Below are 27,726 nucleotides of genomic sequence, written 5' to 3'. Positions count from 1 at the left end.
ATGATGGTTAGAGGTACTGTAGATAAAACTGTAAGAAAGGACCAGGATGTCCTAAGTTTGCCTCCATAAAGAAGCATTTTAATTTCATTGCATTTCAATCCAAACCTGTGTGCAGTATCCATCTTTAACCCCTGGACTTTTCTTGATTGTCTTCGTCATTATAGCATCCACAAAACAGTGTGAATATATGATAGCTGTGTTTTTGTACATCAGCAAAACAGTTGAGTTTGGAATTAGAGGTGAGAGAGGAACCTTGAATTTAAGCACAAGTCTAGTATATTGGGAGTATGAGTATGTTTTATCTATGATATTAACGATATTACTTACTGATTTAGTGATGTAAAGGTTGTTCTATTCTAATTTGATCTATTAATTTTTCATTTAATTACATCTAAACCTTATTATCATTTTATACATTTATTATAAATTTTCCATATAATCTATGATACTGTCGATAGTATCGGATCGTTTCTAGTTTGTTCTATTTCCTTTTTCCCTTTCCCAACGTCATCACGATTCACGAACCGACCGACGTCCGACAGCTGGAGATGTCTGTCAGTCTGTCTCTGATTCATAACTACTTGCGAGATAAATAATGTCAAACTAGTTTTCGTGATATCAGTATTAAGTGTGCTAAACAAACATAAACTTTTAAATTGTTCATTATTTTCTTGGATCCTAGTGCTTGGCCAGAATTACAATGTTTCGCTCAACATCAAGCTTTGACAAGCTACTTGGTAATATTTCTTGATTTAGGTTATGGTCATAGCTTTACTTTTGGTTCAATTCAAGTTGACCATACAAACATTTTATATGGACCCTTTTGTGAAGCAGTAAACCATGCCATATTGTAAATATTTTTTTTGGACTAGATTTGTCAATTGTCACAGTTGCTAGCAACTTATTTATACTTAGTTAATGAATGTTAGCTCTTATGGCAATCAAGCAATAGATTATTACAATATGGCCATGGACAATGCATTAGGCTTACAGATGGTGCAAGGTTCTATTCCAGTGTATCCATACCCACAACCAAAACAAAATTGGTCAAGAAAATCTCGTTATAAGTTATCCCACTTTTGATTAATGAAAAATCCCATTTCATCCCACATGAATATTTTCGTTTAATCCTAGGAGTGTTACATTTAACCATTGAGTAGGCCTAGGTATACACGAATAAGGGGGTCAGATAATGCTAACTTAATAATAGTTGTTAGGCCTACTGATTTTGGCAACAGGTTACTGAGGTTCCTAACAAAACTAAGTTAATGTAGTCCTATTTAGAAAAATTCAGTAGGCCCTATACAGTGTACTGTTATCAAAGAACATAAATTGAAAGTGTAAAAAGTGCTCGGTTATAGTCAGGGCCGCGTTAAGGGTCAGTGGCGCCCTGGGCAAACCCAAAAGCAGCGCCCCCCCTTATATGTATATATATAAAACTATAAAGGTTATGACCACAGCAGTGTAGGGAGGGGAAGAGGGAAGGTGGGTTGACTCATCAGTTCGCTGAAATTCACTACAGGAGGGTTTGGGGTTGGGGCGAGTGCAATGAACTTGACAGTAGTTGCTATGCGAATGCCTATTTCCCTGCGCCAATATCTTAATGCACTACGCAGTGATTTGATTACTGTTCAGTACAGTACAGTGTGCAGTTCATTGCATTACACACGTATTGAACGAGATTCTACTAAGGAGTATGTTTTTCCGTGGTTCTACTATAGGCCTAGGCATATATATATTTATACATTAGTGTGGTTTTTTACCAGTTTTGTTTCGGGAGGGAGTTTTCAATTCCGTATCAGTGGAAATACTGGTTAATACATTTCACTTTCTTTAAAACTGCTTCTTGAGTTTGTTTTCTTTGAGCCAACCGCTTGCGTCTCTCGGCTCTACCAGGTTTTTTATGCATTTTTCACTGTTTATAGGCCTACTTGTATCAACACTTCTCTATTTATTTATTACTGGTTCACTAACTGCAGTGTGAGTGTCAACACTGACTAGTGACTGTCACAGTTTAAGTTGTGTTGTGATTGATTTGACGACTGTGCAGCAGGCACAACACGAACACAAAACCTACTGACTACTGAGGGAGGAGTACTGTTTATACTGTACTGGACTGGGACTGCCGCCGCGCGGTAGTTGGTAGTTGTGACTTGTGGGGACGGGGTGGGACTGGGAGGAAGAGGAGGGGCACGTCAACCGTAGGCCTGTAGACTACAGCTGGCCTTATTAATGATTTATTTATTATATATTTTATGATATATTTATTATTAATAATATTCCCGTAATTTGCTGACGTCACCCAAATTGCAAACAAAAAATCAGCTGATGTATTGCCATATAAGTATATATTTGTTTTGATTTGATTGTTATTGTTTTTATAATTTTTCTCAATGGTAAAATGGTGTTTGCAATCTGAGTGACGTCAGCATAAGATGGGAATAGCACACCTATGTATTTTCCTTCCACCATGAGGGCCTCCCTACCTCTGATAGTATAGTGAGTGCGCCCGGTTCACACTGCTGCCTGCCTTTCTCTGACTACACGAGGTATAACCTGAAGGTCGAGTATTTTCAATTTTGTTATATTTGTATACTTTTGCAATAAGGGAAAATCACTTAACTACAAGTTGAAATCACCTATTTTATTTTTGAAATCCCGGCTGATAAAACCTTATTTTTCCTAGTGCAGGCGGTGGTTCAGGGCGCCCCCCAACCACTGGCGCCCCTGGGCATATGCCCAGTCTGCCCGTTTATAAAAGTGGGCCTGGTTATAGTTTGTTTAGAACATTCAAGGTTGTTGTGCGTGTAAGTGTGTGATACGTGTGAACTTAAGTTTAATTCACTTTAACATTCAAACCTTCTGGAATCATAAAATGTTTGTGTTTTTCAGACAAAGCCACTAGTCACCTGCGTCTGGAGCCAGACTGGCCGGTTATCCTGCAAATTTGTGACCAAATACGTCAAGGAGATGTTCAGTAAGCATAGCCCTCCATTTATTATTTGTAATTGTGAAAAGGGGGTTAGGTGATATTATATGTTAAGTGTTTGTTAAGAACATTTAAATTTAATAGATTCAAGGTTTTTGGGCGAAAACGTCTCAGCCTCGATGGTTAGAGTGACCTTCTCACACAGTTGACGTAGAAAGTACCTATTTAAAGTATAGTAGTTGTGTCAATACAGTGACGTTCTCTAGGGTCCATTTATTAGGATTTTGTCAATAATTATTAAATGAATCAAAACACCATCCACACACAAGTATCATAACTAATAAAGTCAATGTGATAACCACATCATGTGCGTTTGTACATAGGCTAGCTTGTCAGAGTTGGGGAGATACCATCATTATACTTAAGTCTCAATAAAAAAAGGAGGAAGTCTCTTTTATGCTATAAGATAGGCTCTAACTGTTTGGTAACATGTTATTTAAAATTCATCATTGTAGGATTTTTCGTACCATCTTTATTTAAGTTCCAGTTTGAGTTCGTTTAGATCTAAATAAAGGATGCCCAACCGTTAAATAAAATCCTTAGGAGGAAGAATTTAGTCAAGGCCAGAGCATTGTAATCCACCATCCTATTTATTTTAGTAATTTAAGATGTATATTTTTGGAAATTTTCTCTCTTTACAGTCTTAGAGTAGTTGCATACACATTGAGTTTATTTAGACCAAAGAGAGTTTAAGCTAGCCACGTTCCTTTGATCTCTCCTTTTCTTTGGTAAATACCTAGCACAGTATCAACTTTTTAAACACTTAAATATCTATTTAAACACAAAATTCAATATCTTACTAATGGTGGTTTTTAATAGGCCTATTGTGATTTGTGATGTTTCTTTTCAGACCAAAATACGCCCTTGCTGCAATTAAAAAAAAGTTGATCAACCCGAATCCCCATGTTGCTTTGTTTGGACTGATTGTAAGTATTCAGTTTTATTTTATAAGCTATGTTGATTAATTTGTCGGCTCTCTTAAAGTTTGTTATAATTTTAAATGTTTTGAGTTGTATTTTATATAAAATTGTGGCTTATTCTATTCATAATGATTAAACTAAATGACATTACTACATAAAACTTATTTTTTTCCAAGTAGGCCTAGGCTCTAGGCCTACTATTGTTACCTATTTAGATAGGCCTGGTAAATTTTCTAGATCCTAGTTGATAATTTTTTAGTCCTAGGTTAGAGCCTACTGCATAGCCTTGTACAATACAAGGTCACAGTGAGACAAAAGTTAAATGTGCTGCAATCCCAGCATACAGCGGTTGCATTAATTCATCATAGAGCGTCTGCGTAAACGTTATGTTCACATGTTTGTTATTGATACTATTACCATGGCAATAGGCCGATCAGTGCGACGTTGCCACAATACAATGCGGTTTTATATTAGAGAAGGCTGTGCCTAAGGTCTTAGTCTTTACTGTAAAACAAAATATCAGTGTTAAGTTATGTGATTTACAAGCTCTGAATACATTAAGCTCCTGAATTCATTTCCCATTTAAGCTAGCCTAGCTAATCTCTATCTCTTTGAGGAAATTTACCCTCAGAATATAACCCTCATTGAATCTTGCCATTAATCATTTACACAATTCTCTTTGCTGTTTCACAGGTACTCGAGTCGTGCGTAAAAAACTGTGGTAGTCTCATACACGATGAGATTGGGACCAAGCCCTATATGGAGCAACTGCGCGAGCTGGTCAGGACGAGTCCTCACGAGAACGTGCGGAGCAAAGTCCTCGAGTTGATACAAGCATGGGCGTTTGCTTTCCGAAACAGCCCCAAGTACAGGGCGGTTCAGGTAGACATACATTTCAAGTTTTTGATTTTATATCATGTTTTGTGTTAAAAATCAATTTGTAATTTAGTTCAACGAGGTGTTAGCCCGTCCTACGTACGGGAGTAGTCAGTTAAAACTGTGTATAAATCAGAACAGCTAGCTTACACGTATAAAGACAAGGTGACCATTTGTGATGAGGGCAGCAAATATCTATTGAGAGAGGATCTATTAAATATTTCTTTGAACAAAAAAAGCCAATTTGTGTGAATTTTTTTACTTTTGTTGAAGATAAGGACATCTGTTTGTTGCCCTTGGGCGAAAAAGAACTAAATAGGCCTACATCATTTTGCCTATTACTGGAAGACAAGGTAGGCCGAGGTTCACCCTCGCAGATACTCCTCAGGGAGGGGTTGAGCCATGGTAGTGGTGTCACGGAGTTTGTTTCAAGCTGCTCATTACAGTAAAGAAAACTGTCTGGGATCGTTCATTTCAACACACTTAAAAGCCTTTTTTTTTGGACGTACAATACAAATATAAATCAAAGCCATAATGTCATATAAGATTTAACATAAGATTTTAATATAAGAAAGCCCTCATAATAAGATTTAAAAATACCTACAACTTTTTTTACAAAGTTCAACAATGGCATACCGGTTGATCTTTTTATCCACTCAATCTAATTTTGTATTTTCATGATGTTAATGTTTTATATATCAGTTGGACAGAATGTTTTGAGATCTTTGTTCCCACTTTGCTCTCCAAAAGTCCAAAATTAATAGGTGATCAATTTTTGATCCTGGACAATGGTGAGCGTTTCTGGGCTGAAAAACATACCATCAACATCACTGCTTACCATATACTTGTTTTCCTTAATTTTCATCATTTATCTGTTTTAATATAAGATATATTAATTTAGTCATTAAGAGTGAAGCGCCCATTTGTGTCTATAAGGCAGAGCACCCCCCTGGAGGTTAAAACTATTAAATCTTCTAATGGTTTAACATTAATTTGTTCAATAATTACTCCCAATTATAATTTTCCGTTCAACCATATAGGCCTTGACAATTAATTGTTTTCGGTAACCAAGGTAGTCTTAGTCCCAAAAACCTCGTTCAATAAGAGGTATACTATTATAAGCAAACAACTTTTGTATATTTTAAAAGCAAATTTTAAAAGTAATAAGACGCCATAAAAAATCCTCCCCCTAAAAAAAAAAAATACTAACAAAAGTTGTGATATATAGTTAAAGGCATAGGAAATATAGGTTAGTTTAAGATTGGTACGGTTGTATTTGACACCATAAAATCTACAAATCTTACTGTAATTTAATGAAGTTCAATCTCCTGCTGAATTTAATTCTGTCAAAACTCTGTTTGATTAAAATTTACTTACTGCTCATTTCCTGCTTGGGTGTAAACTAATACCAGATCATTAACATAGGATCTGAAATAACTGTAGAACATTTTAAAGCTCAGCTGTTCTTTTGACATAAACAGAAACATTGGTTTGAAATTTACAAGGTTTTTTTTTTGTTTTTAATATCCACAAAATTTATTATTAACCTATTTCATCAATAGCAAACTTAAGTAAAAATCAACTACATTGTAATATATGAAAATAAAATTAAGTTAAGTGACATAATCGGTTGAAGTATTGGGAAGCCTTATGAATTGAATCAATATCACCCGTCTTCCACCCAGACCTTCTCAATTTAGTCAACTACTTTTAGTCTCCTGTTAAAAGGTGACTAAAGTTTTCACCATGTAAGTCAGAATATTTCATATTGTTTATAAAAAGATTTCAGTTTATAAAGTATATTACAGCTTTTCATTAGGGAAATTGGGGGAACTGAGCAAAAATCTAGTGGCCTATCATTTCAGGCTTGAAAAGTCCATTCTCAGCTATTCATTTTATTGGTAAAATAATTATGTCTGTCAATACTTTTATTTAGATTTAAAAATATAATTTAAATTATATATATATATATCAGTGGGTGGTTAAACCTTTTATTAATATTAAATATATGAAAATGTTTTACAAATTATTCAACTTCTATGATTAAAGTTCCACAAGTTGGTAAACACAAAGATTGTTTACTTGGAAGCTTTTATCATGTGATATCATTTGAATTTCCCTTCCATTGAATGAGTCAGTCTTACTCAAAGTGTTTAGAAAGGCACTATGTGAGTTGATCTTATACTAATTTTAAACTGCTAAAGGTAAAAGATTTTCAATTAAAACAACAATAAAAATTTAAACATATTATATTTATGAACTTAAGCTATTCATGCAATTTTTACAAAGTTTTATTTATTTGGCTAAATTGGGTAATTTTAAGCATTATATTTGTCTGGAACTTTTGGGGCAAACACTGCAAATCACCTTGAAATTTGTGTTATAAGATGACTTATTTACGTAGGTCTGACTTTATGCAAATTCAAGGCTAGGCTACATTAATCATTAAAATTACTAATTGTTTGAAGTTAGGTTAGGAAGGAAAAGTTTAGATTATAGTGAACCGAATTGTAAGTTTATATAACCTCCGGACTGTTTTTGTACAATTGAAACACTGGGTAAGACACTGCAATATACTATTCAAAAAATTGAGCTTTAAAACTCAGGACGGATTGTTTGACGTAGTGACCTCTATTTATATACAGATGTGTTAAACCAAGTAGTGGTTGATCAAGGGTTCGGTTCAGAGAGGTTGTATTGTGACAGTCTACATACAAATGGCAGCCTAAGTAAGTTGGCTTGTTTGTTCCGCAGGACACTATGAACATAATGAAGGCTGGAGACTACAAGTTCCCCCCACTGAAGGAGAGTGACGCGATGTTCTCCGCAGATACGGCCCCGGCGTGGGCAGACGGCGACTGTTGTCACCGCTGCCGCGTGCAGTTCGGCATGGTGCAGCGTAAGGTACGTTTATATATACTTTAAGAATTCAAATGAGAAATTTGAACTTCCTTACCAAGAAAAATCATTTGTTCACTGCAAAATTTGTCAGAATAATCTTGTTCTTTTCTAATTGTGATTTTACAGATATTATTTCTTCATTCGCTTTTCACCAGCAATTTGTATTGTATCGTTTGAAGGGGCAGACTCAGGGTCCTTGCACATCAACTGATGATTATTGTGCATGCCACTAACTAGGGAATCGTATACCTGTGCCCTTGACCAGGTGCTTTTGACCAATGTTAGCGTCTGGTTCATCATCTGGCTGCTTTTAACCAAACAAGCCCTTCTAGGCCCAAGTCTGCTTGACCAGTAGTTTAGATGTGCTTAAACACATTAAACAGTTTGTTTTGCAACTGTATTTTTGTTTTCTAAAAAAAGTAGAACCTTTGGTTTTGTGTACTCTGTTTTACCTACTTTAGTGGACATAGTGACTTGACTTATTTCCTATTACCTCCTCCTATGTTAATCAAATTCTTGGGAGCATAGGGTATTCAGAAGAGCTCTCTATCCATCCACCACCTTCAATTCACCCCTTGTTTTACCTTTTTCCTTGATCCAATTCTCGCCAGATGTTTTATGCCAAAGCATTGTTTCTATAGATTCGGGCTAGTTTTATTTACTTCCAATTTCCTTAATTGTTTTGTTTTTAATTTGAAGCAGGTTATTACCCACCTCTTCTGATCTGATGTTGTAGCTGCCAGCTACTACCTTGGGCTGCCGGATTTTGTGTCAGGGTTTACTCATCACCTTTGAGTTCCCCGCTGTAACTACAAGGCAGCCCCCTGTCGTCTAGAAACATTTCTTAGGCTCCGCAAGGTCATGTTCAACAATGTGCCCAGCCAACTCATGTTGTTTTGGACGGAGTAAATTTATGCTACTGATATGTGTCTGACACATAACCAATCATTATTCGGAGTATAGAGACACATTTTTGATTAGGTAAAGCGAAGAACGTTTTTATTTCCTCATTGTTTTACTGTCTGCAGCACTTTGCTCAAGTTCTACAAATTCATTTTCCACTGTTCCTCTGTTCGCAGCACCACTGCCGCGCCTGTGGACAGGTGTTCTGCTCGCAGTGCTCTGCCAAGACTTGCACTCTGCCCAAGTTCGGGATCGAAAAAGAAGTCAGAGTCTGCGAAGCTTGCTACAACAAGAATAGCAAGTGAGTAAAAACATATTCCCTACAAATAAGCCATGTACAAACAGAATATTTTGTCTATATATAGTTAGGAACACACAGTCAATAGCTATCTACGATATACAATAGACAAATTTCTTTTTTTTGAAATTTATAAAAAGAATCATTAGTGTCAAAACTTGTTTTGTAATAGTTTATTATTTATTATTTGGTTCCTTTAGTTGTCCATTATCTTCTTTGGTCAACAAATTCCTTGATTGAGCACACTGGTTTATTTACAAGCTAGTTTTAGAGTTCCTTTTTCAGTTTGTTTACTGATGAGGCTTTACATGTGCAGTGGGATGGTTTTATAAATGTTTTATAAATAAAAGTGCTGAAGAGGGAAAGCTTCTCTACAACTTTCTGGGGGGCCAAGGCCAGAAAGTACCTTGACAGCACTCGTGTGAACCACCAGGATTTTTTTGGTTGTTGTCAGAGGTACCACCCCAACAAATCAGTTGTCTTAATGTCTGATTGCCCGCACCTTATGTCTGATTCCACTATGGCATAGTACGCTGCCTTGGCCGATTCTATTCCTACCATCCATTTCATGTGATTGTGAGTGTCGAACAAGTGTTTGATGTTTATAAATTTGTTAAGATCAAATTTTATTTTGAAAAGGAAAATCGTAACAAAGGTTATTTATGTCATTACGTCACGTCACATTCATCACAAAAAAATCTCGACGATCCAAAATCTTAGGCTCGCACATGTCTAAATGAAAGTGTTATCAAAACTCCTACCTAACCATAACAACACTGGGGCTAGGCAAATCAACACTTCAAAAGTAACGTCCCTATGTTATCAGAGAAAGAAAGATTTTCCTTTGAATATAAGCTAGGCCTATTCATTTACCTAATGTAAAAATATTTTTGTGATAATCTTGTATTTTCCCAGGCCAGCCACACCCAAGAAACAAGATAGTACTGAAGAACTTCCTGTGGAATATCTGACGAGCTCTTTAGCCCAGCAAAATCAGGTCAGTAATGTAACCACGTTTGAACTGAATGCATTTTTACTGCATCATACTCTTTGTCCATGAGAGCAAGCTGGTCAACACTACCAGCTAAATATGTGTGTCAGGTAGAGCAAGAGACTTTGGTCCCTGAGGTACCAGGATCAAATCCTGCGAATCACTAATGGATTTCATCTAAGTGATCGTGCCACAACATCTAGGCCAAGTCTGAAGTAATGTGAAAAACGATTCCCAGCTAAGAAAATAAAAATACTCTTGGTCCAACATTTGAATCTCATTAAGTGTTAACCTCAAAATTATTAATTACAGGGAAATAGAAAAGAATAAAATACATGCGATGCTGTAACAATTTGTTGAACAGTTATGTTTAAATGATATTTTGTTTTTTTCTAGGCTCCTCCTCCTCGTAAAAGTGAAGACGAGTTGAAGGAAGAAGAAGAACTTCAACTTGCTCTAGCTTTATCTCAGTCTGAAGCTGAACACAAGGAGAAACATGTGAGAATGAAAAAAAAAATTGTTATAAGAAATTAAATAGTGATTTGTTATATTTATTATTTTATTTTATAACTATGGTGCCCTTCTGAAATAAGTTTTAGAGATATTGCATTATGCTGTAACATAGAAATTGAACATTGGCAAAGTTTTTGATTGGCACACTACTCGATTAACTGTAATAAAGGAGGAAAAGTTGTTTCAGATCTTATTTTTTTCGGTTAAGAAATGTTAGGAATTTAAAGGCAATTTCAAAGAGATCTAAAGCAGTCATTTTAATTTTAATTGCAGCCTTCTTAAAATAAACACCTTAATACAAAATTTGCATGTCATAAAATAATTTACAGTTGTTTCCTAAACTTTCACAGTATGAGATCCATGTTGTTGTCTGCTCCATTATATTCTGTCGACCAATCCAACCAACCACTTACACCTTGGTGGACTATTCCTCATTTTCCAATAGATTTAATTTTTATGATGGTTTAGGTTAACTCAGGTTTTGATTTAACGGGATGCGGTTAAAAGGGGTTTTACTGTATATTCAATAAAAGGGTCTAAAAGCATTGAAGGCGAAGTGTTGGTGATAACAAAGTACGGTTTGAGGCATTGTAAGCTAATAAATAAATAAGTCCCTGTAGTAAACAAATTTCACCAACTCTATTGATTGATTTTGTTGGGGACGTCAGCCACAAGTAGGCTTATTGCGCTCCCTGTTTCTTATCTAAAAGCCTGTTTTTCTTGAAGTGCTTGCTTGACTGTAGCGGTCCCGTCCTTAAGCTGTTCCAAAAGCAGATACCCTTACCATAGTCCCATATTACTTACTATTTTATGCAGTCAAAGACTATTGCTTTTCCTCCTCATCCTAGCTTGAAGGCGTCACTTCCAAGTTTTTCTCTAGAAATTACTCTGTGTAAAGGAGTACTGATTAGCAAACTCCTTAAAACATTGAGTCATGGATAGAAAAAATGCAGCTTGTTCAAAATATCTTGTGTTCTAAGCTTGTATATTCAATAGATAAAAGTTCCTATGTATTGTTTAATAGTATGTATTTGATGAAAAATTCAGCAATTAATCTGGAACTAAACGTATGGTAACAATTGTGACTTTATTTTCAGAAAACTACCAGAAGTTTGACTCCTACTTCTAGAACCAAAAGTTACTCCCCTCCGCCAGTGGTAAGTTGGTACAGATTAAATCGTTTATACTTTTAGAATGCTGAAAAAAATATTGCCCAGCAAAAAATTTTGGTCCAGAGAGCTGAAACCCCCCGGACTGTGGCTGTTATAGGACCATGTCCTCTTCAGTCTTGACAAATTTTTAGTGGATGTGCCAGGAATTGAACCCATCCCGGTATTTTCATATTATATGGAGTCCACATATTTTAAAAGGATTTATTTTACTAGAGACCAAAACTAACTACATAATTGAAAAAAACATAGGCCTAATTTAATTGACTTACTGTCCAAATTTGACATGATTATGATTAGCGGCCTTTTGAGTTCTGCCTCCCAGAAGGCAGCAATCTCGGCAAGGATTGAGTTGAATGCGTCGACGCCGCTAGCTGCCATGTACCCCGTCAAGTAGGTATAGCGCGCTGCAATGGTTGGGTTGTTATAAATATGTTTGTAGGACTTTCCTCATTTTGTTATGAATTGAACGATACCAGATGATCCTGCAGTCATCATTCAGGACACTGACCCAGATACAGGCAGTGGCAGGTGATGCTACCTTGGCCTACTTGGAGGCGATTTGGCAGGCGAAAGTATGACTCATCTGGTATCGTTCAATTCATAAAAAAATTAGGAAAGTCCTACCCTACACATATTTATGATAACCCAACCTAACATAACCGCCGCAGCGCGCTGTATAAGGGTGGCCACCATATAATACGAAAGTACCCCTGTCCCTCCCACACTGGAAGTCCGGAAAGCTTACCATTAGGCTACCAACACACCATAGAAATATGTATAATGTATATATACTCCTTAATCAACAAAGAAATTGAAATTCATGCTTGTAAAATCAAGCATGCAAAGATAAATACAACCTAAATCCATTCCAAATTCAGTTTGACTCTTAAGCCTACTGAAAAAAGTAGAAACATAACCTTCAATTTTCAAACCATTTATCACTTGCTCCCTAGAGTTTTAACTAACCAAATTCCACTATAATTTAGTGTAACTGGTTTAACGTAACAAAAGTGTTCTCGTTCTTTAGAGGCAAGAGGTCATTAGCCCGCCGATAGAAGAAGATCCGGAATTGGCGAGGTATCTGAACCGATCTTACTGGGAAAACAGGGGGACTGAAGAAAGCAGCCCATCAGCTCCTGCACCCATCAGTAGCGCTACTAACATGGGAAAACAGGTAACACAATATATGGAAATATTTAAGTTAAAATCCAATTAGCTGCAGGTTTGCAGCTGGGGTATTTTTACTAATCATGCAAAATATCTGCGGTGAAAAATATAACCAACCCATCATTATGAACTTAAACATGCACATTCAAGTCGGGGAGTTAAAGATATTGTACACTAGATGTATAGGAGGGCTAGCTTTAGGGGATCACTCAAGTTGCTCTTTGGGTGTTACATCTCTTTATTTTTCTCTTTAACTGTAGTTGACTTCTCTTTCCCTACTAATATAAATATGTTTTAACTGTTAGTTCTTTGTTCTTTTACAATTTTTCTCTTATTTACCATAAGCATGTATATTTTATTGTAACTTTATCATTAAGACATGTGTCACTATTCATGTATATATTTCTAATGTACTTGATGAATAAAGATAATTTGAATTGAATTTGAATTTATTTACTAACAAAAACCACATATTAATAAATGGCAGTATTCTTTAAATTCTCATATTTGTCTAGCTTTCAAATGAAATGGAGCAGAACGGAGTGGCAACTGACAGTGAGATGGAAGAATTTGTGAGAGATCTGAAAAGTCAAGTTGAGATATTCGTGAACCGCATGAAGAGCAACTCTTCTCGCGGAAGAAGCATTGCAAACGATTCTTCTGTTCAGAAACTGTTCATGAACATAACAGCGATGCATTCCAAACTTCTACATTACATTCAACAGCAGGACGATAGTCGAGGTGGGTAGCAAAATAATTATGTTTTACTTTAGTTTAATACACTCGAAAGATTTAAAGGATTAATAATTGCTTCAAACAACAAACAGGTTACATAATAGTTTTCGTGCAAGTTCTACAGGCGATTGTTTTATTTGAGTTATACATTTATTTGGCACACTTAATTTTAGAAATACTTTTAGGATTAAGGTTTTGAAAATGTGTTGTCACAGTAAAATTTTGTTTTACTCCTCAAAAAAGTGTTTTGTCATGTCACAACTATTTGTGGCCATGTTTTTTCACCAAGTTCTCCAATCTCTTATTATGTACAGTACACTCCCTATTATCCGAGCCCTGGTTATCCAAGCTCTCGGGTTATCCGAGATAGTTTTTGGCCTTAATATATATTTTTATTTTCAGTAGGAAAACAATAATTACTTAATTATAGTACGGTATGTTTCTATTTAAAGAAACCTAAAAATAGCAATCAATTTAAAGCGATTTTTTGAAACAAATACAGTACCGGTACTTGGTATAACCATTAAGTATTATTTTAAAGTTAAAATGAACGGCAATAACCTTAAAAATTAAAATCAGTCGGTACTAGGTTGGCCGGCTACCGATGGCAAACTGGACTGGACAAGCCGTCTGCAGAAAATAAACAATAACAGTGTCAGTATTCTTCATTACTGGCACTGCTGTTTTGATGTGGACATAATTGTGTCAAGTTATAGATCAATCAAACAAACTTAAACAAAATGACAAACTTTGACTTTTTAAACTAAAAAGATCTGCCTTAGTAGTGTTTTGTTTTAAATAATGTAGTGTATTGGTTTATCATACAGTAGAACCCCGGTTAACCGAAATAAAGGGGGAAGAGCTGTTTCGGATAACAAATTTTTCCGTTAACCCGTCATATGCTAAAAATAGCCTATATATTACCACGGTGAGTTGGAAAATAGATTTAAAACAATTTCTATATAATACAGTATTTTATTTTAGCTACAGAAATGTTACAATGGGTTAGAAAATACTTTAAACTAAACAACTGAAAATACTAAAGCATTGGTATTACTTATATTTTAGCCCTGTATTATTTTATGGAACCGTTTCGGTTAACCCAAATTCGGTTAACCGGGGTTCTACTGTAATTATAATAATACTGTGTTTAAAGTTTTTTCAAGACAACTTGTTGCATTTTAAGGTGTTAGGCCTATTTATTTCTTTAACAATACTATGTTATGTACAAAAACGTTTTGCATCAAAATGACATATTATCATTTTCATTTGCTATGTGTTGCTTGAAGATATATATTACAAGTATTTGACTTCATAATAACAGACCGTAACCCTAACCTCAAAATCTATGCGCCTCCTTGTTATCTGAGATTCATTTTGTTACTCACATTAATTGTTATTCACATTCATTGTTATCCAACTTTTTGTAACAATCATTTTGAACTGTTAGTTGTTCTCTGTAAAAATTCAAAAAACTGTTTGCAACTATTAATCCACTTGCTAGGGGGGTTTCCGTGTGCATTTTATGTATAGAAAAACACTAAGGGATCATGTAGGTACTATGTGGGTTATCATTTTTCACCTGGGTGCCAGCTTGGCAGAGTGGGCATAACCTCAGAATTCGCCATTTTAAAAATGGCGGCGGCATTTATTACATGAAACTCATTGGGAGCTTATATCTCGAAAATGGTAATATATAGCGAGTTACTTTTATTACAATAAATGCTGCTTACACAATAAGGAAAAACTTTTGTATTTACAAAAATGCCCTTACTATAACTATTTAGGAGTAGTTGGGCAATTTATGCTAATTTAACCTATACATTTTTACTCTGTTTGGAAAAAAATTCTATTATCTTTAAAACACTGTTCATTTTTAATTTTGCACATAGAACTTATTGCTCTTTACATTTAAGGTCAAAATACCCCCACCGAAGCAAACCTGCAGACTAAGCAAACATTTACCTGGCTGCATTTCTACTAAAATATTAGAATTGTCATATTTATTTAATTTTTATATTTAACCTTTACATTTTATCTCTGTTGCCAAAAAATCTAATAATTATAAAAAAAATTGTTATTTTGTAATTTGGCACATAGCACTATTTTTTCTTCGAATTTAACCCTTTGAGTGCCAACGTCCGGGGAACCGGACGTTTTTAAAACGAGCCAAAAGTGCCGACGTCCGGCCGACCGGACGTTTTTGGAACGAGCCAAAAGTGCCAACGTCCGGCTGACCGGACGTTTCGTAATGATCGAACAGTTGTCATAGCAACCGAATGGATACTCGGATTCTTTTAACCCATATATTAACATTGAGTCGAAAGTTACTAGATGCGATACATCGATTTTCGTTGGTCGAAATATCGAAAATTCGATTTTTACGAAATTTTAACCTAAAAATCGCCAGATCGCGCTCGGCATTTTTAGCGCGACCTTCGGGAAAAATCATCGGCATTTTTTGAGCGTTACTTTTATTTATCGCCTGGCACTCTAAGGGTTAAGGTAAAAAACTGCAAAAAGCATTCGAGAAGCTTCTGGCAGATATAGGTTATTAAAATAATATAAAATATTTTTTAATTAATTTTTTGTTATTACATGACGCATACAAATATAAAAATAAATATAAACCTTTCTATAAAATGAATTTTTGTAATTACAAATAATAATAAATCTACGGATGTAATAGAAATTATTATTATAATTCATAACATTTGTTATTAAAACGGCGATGGAGCGGGAACGGGACTGGCGGCAAAGTTGGTGCATCGGCCAAGCATTGACGTCTCGTTAACACAACCAGTACCTTGACATTGTCCTTGGTGGTAGGCTGCTTTGGACTGATTGTATTAAAATTGAACTAGTTTCGTGGATCATAACATTTGTTATTGGATCTAAATTATAAGCCTTTTGGGTTAAGAGGAATTAGATCTGTTCCCTTTTATAGTCATCAGAAAAATTAAACCGTTCACAATATACTTGTGTGCATTGCGGCAAAGAGTAACCACCATCACTGTATCCAAAACTCAAAGGATCGAGTTGAAAAACGTGTTCTTCCAAGCAATGGATTTGGATGTATGTACAATAAAAAGCACGTAAGATATGCTGTCTAGTAGCTCTACTAGACATAATTTCTTCTCGAGCAAAGGATGCAGTTCTTTAAGAGTATTCGTTGTACAGTGACAGTGTACGTATATCCAGTGTCTTAGATCATTCATAGTTTCACACTGAGTATCCCTCACTGATACTTCACTGTGTTTTTCAAACTTTATTCTATCTCTTCCTCCTCATCTTTTCCAAAGTCCATTAGCAAAGTACTTGGATTACATTTTAGGGTGGCACGCTTTGTTCCAAATTTGCTGGAAAAGTCACAGCCCGTTAAAATATGGAGTGCTGGGAGAACTGAGCAAAGGTTACTTCCAAGCCTGTTTGCTATAATGTGAACTAGTACATATCATGAAGTTCTGACTGAACCAAGTCGCATCCACAATTCCTGCAAACCTTCCGAAGAGAATCCATTCATAAAGTGTAAAGCCAACACTACGACATCTGTATCCGAAGACAGAACTACGACTTAATTTGATAACTCAAGCAAAAATGATCCAATTTTAATGAAATTTATCACAAACATGTAAACCTAAGTTTTCAGACGAGTTCGGACTATTAAACCAGCACGATCGGACTATGGGAACGGGGGTTTATGGGGAGTTTTATGGAGTAAAAATGGATTTTTCCGATTTTCGACCCTAAAAACACAAAATTTTAGAATGAACCAAACCATTTTATAGAGCTCATAAAAGAAATAATTTTGTATATTGAAACAGTGTATGTCCAAAAGTTGCGGAGATAATTTAAAAAAAATTGTAAATTTAAAATGCCCATGTTATTCTTATGAAGAATAAATAAACTGTTTTAGTTTGCTTGTTTATGGATATAGGTATTATAGTCAAATTTCAAAATTTTTTTCATTCATAGTAAGCTATCAACGTTTCAATAAAAATATATAAAAAACACCTCAGTACCTTCCCTGAAGCAGCAAACTTAAGTACTCATTACAAATCAATGTCATTTAAATAGGAAATCAATCTGTCAATTTTAATATTTTAGTAGAAATACAGCCAGGTAAATGTTTGCTGATTCTGCAGGTTTGCTGCGGCGGGGGTATTTAGACCTTAGATGTAAAGAGCAATTGGTGTTTTATGTGCCAAATTCAAAAAACAGTTTTTTTTAAAGATATTAGAATTTTTTTTGTCAAACAGAGTAAAAATGTATAGGTTAAATTAACATAAATTGCTCAACTACTCCTAAATAGTTATATTTAGGGCATTTTTGTAAATATAAAAGTTGTTCCTTATTGTGTAAGCAACATTGATTGTAGGAAAAGTAACTCGCTATATATTACCGTTTTCGAGATATAAGCTTCCAATGAGTTTCATGTCATAAATTCCGCCGCCATTTTTAAAATGGCGGATTCTGAGGTTATGCCCACTCTGCCAAGCTGGCACCCAGGTGAAAAATGATAACCCACATAGTACCTACATGATCCCTTAGGGTGTTTTTCTATAAATAAAATGCACACAGGAACCCCCCTAGCAAGTGGATTATATTGCTTTTAGCAACAATTGCTTGCAACTGCTACTTTTAGTAACAAAACTGCTTAAACTTTTTCTTGTAACACTTACTTTCAACTGTTACTCATCCCCATTTTACACTAACTTAGCTCCACTGTATTGCCAATTTTTTTTTTAGCAAAACTGTTATTTTTATACTGATATTTTTAACTGTTATTTTTTATCAGTCTACTATGAGGGGCTACAAGACAAGTTGGTGCAAGTTAAGGACGCACGTGCAGCTCTAGACGCTCTGCGCGATGAACATCGTGAGAAGTTGCGGAGAGAAGCGGAACTTGCAGAGAGACAACGACAACACCAGATGGCTCAGAAACTTGATATCATGCGTAAGAAGAAGCAGGAGTATCTTCAGGTGAAGTTTACATTATCAGTTCAAGGGATATTATCAATTCTTAACCTTATGAGTTCAGGCATTTGCAAGGTCAAAGTCGAGCCCCAATATTTGTGGAGTATCAGACTATTCAAAGAAGAATTTTGTAAAGTACCAAGGTGTAGTAGTGAACATACTAATATCTGTAATTTTATGTTCAGAAAAAATGAGAATCTAAAAATAGTATCAAAAATGGGTTTTAAGAAAATTTCATTTTTAATAAACAGTTAACCTAGATAATCATATCTTTTACATAGTTTTAAAAGCAAAGTCTCACCTAATAAAAAAAATTCTTTTTTAGAGCTGAGTGTAAATTCAGGAATGTTGTTGGGAGTTATACCACCTGCAAGAGCAGGCTTCCCCAAACTAGCCAATACTAAACAAGTTATATATTCTTCTTCAATCGGTATGTTAGCGCAACAAATTCAAACAACACTCATACACGCACATGAGGCTGGTAGCAGGGCTAGCACTCAGACGTGTATATGCCCTCGTGGGATACAAAAGGTTAACCTCATTCAAATAGTGGCCGTTCAGGAACGTATTTCTTGGCCAACCTCTGGGTTATATGTATATTTACCAACCCTACATGTCCTGTAGAAGAACAAATTTTAAATACATTTTGAAAAACAATCAGCCTTACTTAGCATCACTCTGACTTGTGATTGTTGTTGCAGTACCAACGACAACTCACTCTCCAGCGTATACATTTTGAAAAACAATCAGCCTTACTTAGCATCACTCTGACTTGTGATTGTTGTTGCAGTACCAACGACATCTCACTCTCCAGCGTATACATTTTGAAAAACAATCAGCCTTTAGCATCACCCTGACTTGTGTTTGTTGTTGCAGTACCAATGACAACTCACTCTCCAGCGTATACATTTTGAAAAACAATCAGCCTTTAGCATCAATCTGACTTGTGTTTGTTGTTGCAGTACCAATGACAACTCACTCTCCAGCGTATACATTTTGAAAAACAATCAGCCTTACTTAGCATCAATCTGACTTGTGTTTGTTGTTGCAGTACCAATGACAACTCACTCTCCAGCGTATACATTTTGAAAAACAACCAGCCTTACTTAGCATCACTCTGACTTGTGTTTGTTGTTACAGTACCAATGACAACTCACTCTCCAGCGTATACATTTTGAAAAAACAATCAGCCTTACTTAGCATCAATCTGACTTGTGTTTGTTGTTGCAGTATCAATGACATCTCACTCTCCAGCATATACATTTTGAAAAACAACCAGCCTTACTTAGCATCACTCTGACTTGTGTTTGTTGTTACAGTACCAATGACAACTCACTCTCCAGCGTATACATTTTGAAAAAACAATCAGCCTTACTTAGCATCAATCTGACTTGTGTTTGTTGTTGCAGTATCAATGACATCTCACTCTCCAGCATATACATTTTGAAAAACAACCAGCCTTACTTAGCATCACTCTGACTTGTGTTTGTTGTTGCAGTACCAATGACAACTCACTCTCCAGCGTATACATTTTGAAAAACAATCAGCCTTACTTAGCATCAATCTGACTTGTGTTTGTTGTTGCAGTACCAATGACAACTCACTCTCCAGCGTATACATTTTGAAAAACAATCAGCCTTACTTAGCATCAATCTGACTTGTGTTTGTTGTTGCAGTATCAACGACATCTCACTCTCCAGCATATACATTTTGAAAAACAACCAGCCTTACTTAGCATCACTCTGACTTGTGTTTGTTGTTGCAGTACCAATGACAACTCACTCTCCAGCGTATACATTTTTAAAAACAATCAGCCTTACTTAGCATCACTCTGACTTGTGTTTGTTGTTACAGTACCAATGACATCTCACTCTCCAGCGTATACATTTTGAAAAACAATCAGCCTTACATAGCATCAATCTGACTTGTGTTTGTTGTTGCAGTACCAATGACATCTCACTCTCCAGCGTATACATTTTGAAAAACAATCAGCCTTACTTAGCATCAATCTGACTTGTGTTTGTTGTTGCAGTACCAATGACAACTCACTCTCCAGCGTATACATTTTGAAAAACAATCAGCCTTACTTAGCATCAATCTGACTTGTGTTTGTTGTTGCAGTATCAACGACATCTCACTCTCCAGCATATACATTTTGAAAAACAACCAGCCTTACTTAGCATCACTCTGACTTGTGTTTGTTGTTGCAGTACCAATGACAACTCACTCTCCAGCGTATACATTTTGAAAAACAATCAGCCTTACTTAGCATCACTCTGACTTGTGTTTGTTGTTACAGTACCAATGACATCTCACTCTCCAGCGTATACATTTTGAAAAACAATCAGCCTTACATAGCATCAATCTGACTTGTGTTTGTTGTTGCAGTACCAATGACATCTCACTCTCCAGCGTATACATTTTGAAAAACAATCAGCCTTACTTAGCATCAATCTGACTTGTGTTTGTTGTTACAGTACCAATGACATCTCACTCTCCAGCGTATACATTTTGAAAAACAATCAGCCTTACTTAGCATCAATCTGACTTGTGTTTGTTGTTACAGTACCAATGACATCTCACTCTCCAGCGTATACATTTTGAAAAACAATCAGCCTTACTTAGCATCAATCTGACTTGTGTTTGTTGTTACAGTACCAATGACATCTCACTCTCCAGCGTATACATTTTGAAAAACAATCAGCCTTACTTAGCATCAATCTGACTTGTGTTTGTTGTTGCAGTACCAATGACATCTCACTCTCCAGCGTATACATTTAGAAAAACAATCAGCCTTACTTAGCATCACTCTGACTTGTGTTTGTTGTTGCAGTATCAACGACAACTCACTCTTCAGCGTATACATTTTGAAAAACAATCAGCCTTACTTAGCATCACTCTGACTTGTGATTGTTGTTGCAGTACCAACGACATCTCACTCTCCAGCGTATACATTTTGAAAAACAATCAGCCTTTAGCATCACCCTGACTTGTGTTTGTTGTTGCAGTACCAATGACAACTCACTCTCCAGCGTATACATTTTGAAAAACAATCAGCCTTTAGCATCAATCTGACTTGTGTTTGTTGTTGCAGTACCAATGACAACTCACTCTCCAGCGTATACATTTTGAAAAACAATCAGCCTTACTTAGCATCAATCTGACTTGTGTTTGTTGTTGCAGTACCAATGACAACTCACTCTCCAGCGTATACATTTTGAAAAACAACCAGCCTTACTTAGCATCACTCTGACTTGTGTTTGTTGTTACAGTACCAATGACAACTCACTCTCCAGCGTATACATTTTGAAAAAACAATCAGCCTTACTTAGCATCAATCTGACTTGTGTTTGTTGTTGCAGTATCAATGACATCTCACTCTCCAGCATATACATTTTGAAAAACAACCAGCCTTACTTAGCATCACTCTGACTTGTGTTTGTTGTTACAGTACCAATGACAACTCACTCTCCAGCGTATACATTTTGAAAAAACAATCAGCCTTACTTAGCATCAATCTGACTTGTGTTTGTTGTTGCAGTATCAATGACATCTCACTCTCCAGCATATACATTTTGAAAAACAACCAGCCTTACTTAGCATCACTCTGACTTGTGTTTGTTGTTGCAGTACCAATGACAACTCACTCTCCAGCGTATACATTTTGAAAAACAATCAGCCTTACTTAGCATCAATCTGACTTGTGTTTGTTGTTGCAGTACCAATGACAACTCACTCTCCAGCGTATACATTTTGAAAAACAATCAGCCTTACTTAGCATCAATCTGACTTGTGTTTGTTGTTGCAGTATCAACGACATCTCACTCTCCAGCATATACATTTTGAAAAACAACCAGCCTTACTTAGCATCACTCTGACTTGTGTTTGTTGTTGCAGTACCAATGACAACTCACTCTCCAGCGTATACATTTTGAAAAACAATCAGCCTTACTTAGCATCACTCTGACTTGTGTTTGTTGTTACAGTACCAATGACATCTCACTCTCCAGCGTATACATTTTGAAAAACAATCAGCCTTACATAGCATCAATCTGACTTGTGTTTGTTGTTGCAGTACCAATGACATCTCACTCTCCAGCGTATACATTTTGAAAAACAATCAGCCTTACTTAGCATCAATCTGACTTGTGTTTGTTGTTGCAGTACCAATGACAACTCACTCTCCAGCGTATACATTTTTAAAAACAATCAGCCTTACTTAGCATCAATCTGACTTGTGTTTGTTGTTGCAGTATCAACGACATCTCACTCTCCAGCATATACATTTTGAAAAACAACCAGCCTTACTTAGCATCACTCTGACTTGTGTTTGTTGTTGCAGTACCAATGAAAACTCTTCTCCAGCGTATACATTTTGAAAAACAATCAGCCTTACTTAGCATCACTCTGACTTGTGTTTGTTGTTACAGTACCAATGACATCTCACTCTCCAGCGTATACATTTTGAAAAACAATCAGCCTTACATAGCATCAATCTGACTTGTGTTTGTTGTTGCAGTACCAATGACATCTCACTCTCCAGCGTATACATTTTGAAAAACAATCAGCCTTACTTAGCATCAATCTGACTTGTGTTTGTTGTTACAGTACCAATGACATCTCACTCTCCAGCGTATACATTTTGAAAAACAATCAGCCTTACATAGCATCAATCTGACTTGTGTTTGTTGTTGCAGTACCAATGACATCTCACTCTCCAGCGTATACATTTTGAAAAACAATCAGCCTTACTTAGCATCAATCTGACTTGTGTTTGTTGTTACAGTACCAATGAAATCTCACTCTCCAGCGTATACATTTTGAAAAACAATCAGCCTTACTTAGCATCAATCTGACTTGTGTTTGTTGTTACAATACCAATGACATCTCACTCTCCAGCGTATACATTTTGAAAAACAATCAGCCTTACTTAGCATCAATCTGACTTGTGTTTGTTGTTACAGTACCAATGACATCTCACTCTCCAGCGTATACATTTTGAAAAACAATCAGCCTTACTTAGCATCAATCTGACTTGTGTTTGTTGTTGCAGTACCAATGACATCTCACTCTCCAGCATATACATTTAGAAAAACAATCAGCCTTACTTAGCATCACTCTGACTTGTGTTTGTTGTTGCAGTACCAATGACAACTCACTCTCCAGCGTATACATTTTGAAAAACAATCAGCCTTACTTAGCATCAATCTGACTTGTGTTTGTTGTTGCAGTATCAAGGACATCTCACTCTCCAGCGTATACATTTTGAAAAACAACCAGCCTTACTTAGCATCACTCTGACTTGTGTTTGTTGTTACAGTACCAACGACAACTCACTCTCCAGCGTATCCAGGAGCAGGAGCGGGAGATGCAGCTGAGACAGGAGCAGCAGAAACAACAATACCTCATGTCGTCCCAGTACGCAGGGCTGGGCTACATGCCACCAGGTATACACCTTTTTAACAAAGCTAAAATGAAAAAGAATGTAAGTGTAAGCTATACAATATGTCGTATAATCCATATAAATTATTAAATTATCGAGAACCGAGAAGTAATAGAAACAATTTTTTTACAGTAGAGTACTCTCGAGCGGTTTATTCAACTAAGTTCTCTTTAAGTACAGTCAAACAACCCCTAAAGATTCACTAGTGCCTGCTGCAATGCGATAGAGGAATGGGTCGATTATGGTAGGAAATAACGCCTTTCCAAAACATAGGTTTTGCCACCGAACCACCAACAACCTGAGACCTGACCCTTCTCACACCACGGACAGTAACTTTCTGTGTATATGTCCCTACTAAGTCGATTAGTGCCATGTGAGTGGATGAGTAGGCCTATAAAGAAGACTCACCGTTTACTTTGAGGACAGAACAGTGTTTTCACCTCTTCTGCAAAGCTCCTTTTGGTTGTTTGACTGTAAAAAAGTTGTGACAGCTGTTCCATGTAGTTTATTTTTTTACACCAGTATTCAAAGCCAATGGTTGAGAGGCTCTAAATTTTCTAATCCTCTCCACTGTAAGGCCCTAGGTGTATCTTAATAAAAAATCTGATGATTTTGGTATCCTTAAAAATAAAAATATTCACTGGGGAAAGCAGCTTCTCTTATCTTTAAGTTGATTTCAAATTTAACAGCTTTGACACCTTTTATATTCAATTATTAAAATCTACTTACATATGCCATGTAGGTAAGTAGATTTTCATATATAACTGAATTAAGTTTAAATCAAAACTATAAATAACACAGTACTAGTTGCTGAGCTGATCCTTATGTTCCAGGAGGTTACGAAAGTCTGCCTCCCGGAGGTTATGTGATGGGAGGTCCTGTACCTGCTGGCTACTCTCACCCTCACTACACTCCTGCCCCAGCTCAAGGTAAACACACTTTTACAAAACTATCATAGGAAATATAGCTTGGACTAGGGCTCTCAGGGCTAAAGTAGGCTATCTGCAACAGATAACTGCTTCTTTGAACTGGTGAAAGTAGTGGCCGATGTTATGGATGCATTGCAGCAATACCAGAGTAAGCTGCAACATGTCTAATTGTACTTTGTCTCCAATATGGATAGTTGCATCACATCAAAACTGTTTTTCAGTGTTTTCACCTGTTCAAAGATGCAGTAATTTCCCAAAGATTGTGAATCGATAGATCTTTCATTTCCAACATTACACATTTATCCTATACTCTTATGTGAACAATGTTTGCTTGTATGTATGCTTGCTTGCAAAAAGATCTCGAAAACAGCTTCGATTACCTTCAAATGTTGTAAATAAATTATTTCTGGCCTAAAAACATGTTTAATGCAGTTAAAACAGTCAACTAAAATCTAATTAAGTTATGTAAAAAAATTTAAAGTCAACATTTTTTTATATTGGCCAAGTGAATTAGGATTTAATAGTAAATTAATATTACGTTGGTTGAACAAAAGAACAAGGAAAAAGTGAATGTGTAACAAGACTTGTAACATGTGTTTATAACAAGCCATCCACAGTATATTAGATTACAAAATACAATACAAAGGAAGAAAAACATCAGTTGTCATGATTGAGAAAAGATTACGATTACACTACAAATTACTCGATATAGGGGTACAATGGAAATAAACTACCGAGCCAAAGCTCGGTCCCCAGGTACTACTGGTACCGGTACTATTGATTGAAATCATTCACTTTCAAAAGCTCTGTCTTCTTTTTGCTGTTTTATTTCATTTATATCCATAATTTTTGGTGTTTCTTCAAGTTTTTGCCTAGTAGGCTTTGTGCTACTTACTAATGTTCATATGCCATAAAACATACCTTAAACTACTTTTAGCTTTTACTACTTGTGCGATTTTGTTTGAATGCATTTACTTTCTTTACTATCATTTTTGTTTTGTTCTCTAAGATTAATTGTCCAAAGGTGGCCTTTTTTTGAGTATTTAAAGAACTGGAAAATGTGCTTGACATAAAATTAATCATTAATGTGATAAATGTTAAACACTTATCAAATACATTTCTAAGGTAAAATACTTTAATTAAGTGTTAAAAGTGTTTTAAATTTCTCCGTTCCAGCGCTGTGATTGACATTTTGGACATTTGGGCTGTGTATGTGCATCTATTGGCAAGCCTGCGCCAGAAATTCGGCAACAAACGGCTGTGTTTACATCCAGTTTAGAGCATTGAAAATGGTGCCGCCAATTGAGCCTGCCACCGACTGTGAAGTGCGCGACGTAATTAGATTTTTAAGTGCTAAAAGTGAGAAAGCCATTGGAATTCATTGACAGATTATTGAAGTGTATGGCGAGAACATAATGAGTAAAGGAAACTCATAGAATAATGATGAGATCGTAAACCATCTGTTCTCTCTCACTTTTTCATCAACTTTACTCACCAATTCATCAGTGATGACAGATGGCCACCCAGTGCGTGCGTTGCTCATCATGAACATTGGTACGGCTGTCTTTAAATGCCCTTACCCACTTTCCTACCACTCATAATGTTCTCGCCATACACTTCACGAATCTAACGATGAATTTCAATGGCTTTCACACCTGTAACACTTCTAATTAGAGCGCGCACTTCACAGTTGATGGCAGTCTCAATACCAATTGTTGCCGAATTTATGGCGTAGGCTCGCCTATAGATGCACATACACAGCGCAAATGTCCAAAATGTCAATAACAGCGCTGGAACGGAGTAATTTAAAAACGGTACTTACTTAAAAAGCATGCCTCGTATTTAAAATGTGTTTTAGGATATTAAGACTGTATAGAAATTTTTTGTAACAAATCTGGTTGTAATTTTTAAGAATATATTTTCCATTAACAATTTGTGTTTTCGACAGGTATGCCGGGAATGATGATGCCAGGGTACATGGGCCCCCCACATGGTATGGTGGGCCCCCAGATGATGGGACCCCCGTCAATGGGCCCTGCTTCTCTGCCTACTCACATGGGATCGTCTCCGGTCCATCTACAAGGTCAGATGCCACCTCATCCTCAGCAAGGTGGGCAAATCCCACAGCAGGGACAATTTCCCCAACAGCAGGGACAAATCCCCCAACAGCAGGGACAAATTCCCCAACAACAGGGACAACTCCCTCAACAGCAGGGACAGATTCATCCCCAGCAAGGTCAAATGCCTAATCAAGGTCAAATACCTCCTCAAGGTCAAATGCCTCATCAAGGTCAAATACCCCCTCAACAGGGACAAATTCCCTCTCAGCCTCAAGGAATTCCCCCACAAATAGGTAATATGGGACTGCCAAATCAAGGGCCTGGCATGCCTCCCAACCAAATCCCTCAAATGGTTCCACAGTCAGGACCTCCAATGCTCCCTGGTGCCCCATCTCAGGGCTACCAACATCAACAGCCTCAACCTCAAATTTCACAACCTCAGTCACAAATTCCCCAACCACAAGAGCAACAAACGGCTGAACTCATTAGTTTTGACTAAGTCCCAACAATTATATTGTCATATACCATATACCAGTTATTGTGCTAATATGTTTATTCCAGCAGGCATTGCATGGTTAAGAAAATTAAATACATTTTGGGAAATGTTTTATGGCGTTATATGATATCAAGTGAATTTTATCTATGTACTTTATATAATTTAATGCTTTTAATTGTCGCTTTAAAATAAATAATTTGTAGTCAAGCTATTGGGTTAAATTATGTATAATCCTTGTCTAATCCTTTAGATTTTAATCTGTGCAGCAAAATGGTTATGTGTATTTTTGAAAAACAAAGGAATATTGTAGTATAAAATATCTCGCCAATCGTAACTGTTTTATATGTTTTTCATTT

General features: G+C 36.2%; 1 protein-coding gene across 3 annotated transcripts; it reads left to right on the top strand.

The window, feature by feature from the left end:
- The first annotated feature begins 558 nt into the window (after positions 1 to 558).
- On the top strand, positions 559 to 27,592 carry LOC129001457 (hepatocyte growth factor-regulated tyrosine kinase substrate-like). 3 transcript variants are annotated; one of them, XM_054428745.1, is made up of 15 exons: positions 559 to 737; positions 2,893 to 2,977; positions 3,840 to 3,915; positions 4,603 to 4,791; positions 7,540 to 7,689; positions 8,766 to 8,890; positions 9,803 to 9,884; positions 10,275 to 10,376; positions 11,489 to 11,548; positions 12,591 to 12,737; positions 13,246 to 13,471; positions 18,264 to 18,448; positions 23,763 to 23,889; positions 24,719 to 24,814; positions 26,763 to 27,592. In XM_054428745.1, the coding sequence occupies exons 1-15, from the start codon at positions 701 to 703 to the stop codon at positions 27,371 to 27,373; spliced, it is 2,298 nt and encodes a 765-aa protein (XP_054284720.1). In that variant the 5' UTR covers positions 559 to 700; the 3' UTR covers positions 27,374 to 27,592. The 3 variants fall into 3 exon arrangements, with proteins under 3 accessions (XP_054284720.1, XP_054284721.1, XP_054284722.1); XM_054428746.1 differs by lacking the exon at positions 559 to 737 and adding an exon at positions 821 to 850; XM_054428747.1 differs by lacking the exons at positions 559 to 737; positions 2,893 to 2,977; positions 3,840 to 3,915; positions 4,603 to 4,791 and adding an exon at positions 6,341 to 6,533 and having other exon boundaries at positions 26,763 to 27,591.
- The last annotated feature ends 134 nt before the right edge of the window (positions 27,593 to 27,726 follow it).

Source organism: Macrosteles quadrilineatus, unplaced genomic scaffold (genome assembly GCF_028750875.1).
Source record: "Macrosteles quadrilineatus isolate MER2022 unplaced genomic scaffold, UCM_ALF_1.0 Scaffold_8__2_contigs__length_117827958, whole genome shotgun sequence".
Classification (NCBI taxonomy): Eukaryota; Metazoa; Arthropoda; class Insecta; order Hemiptera; family Cicadellidae; genus Macrosteles; species Macrosteles quadrilineatus.
Note: the sequence above shows the minus strand (reverse complement) of the source record. Positions and strands in the feature narration are given on the sequence as shown.

What these genes read in the sequence shown, in the direction of transcription:
- LOC129001457 (XM_054428745.1), top strand. Translation starts at nt 701, where the DNA reads ATGTTTCGCTCAACATCAAGCTTTGACAAGCTACTTG. An exon ending in AAGCTTTGACAAGCTACTTG is followed by an intron (nt 738 to 2,892) that starts GTAATATTTCTT and finishes TGTGTTTTTCAG; the next exon opens with ACAAAGCCACTAGTCACCTG. An exon ending in TTGCTTTGTTTGGACTGATT is followed by an intron (nt 3,916 to 4,602) that starts GTAAGTATTCAG and finishes GCTGTTTCACAG; the next exon opens with GTACTCGAGTCGTGCGTAAA.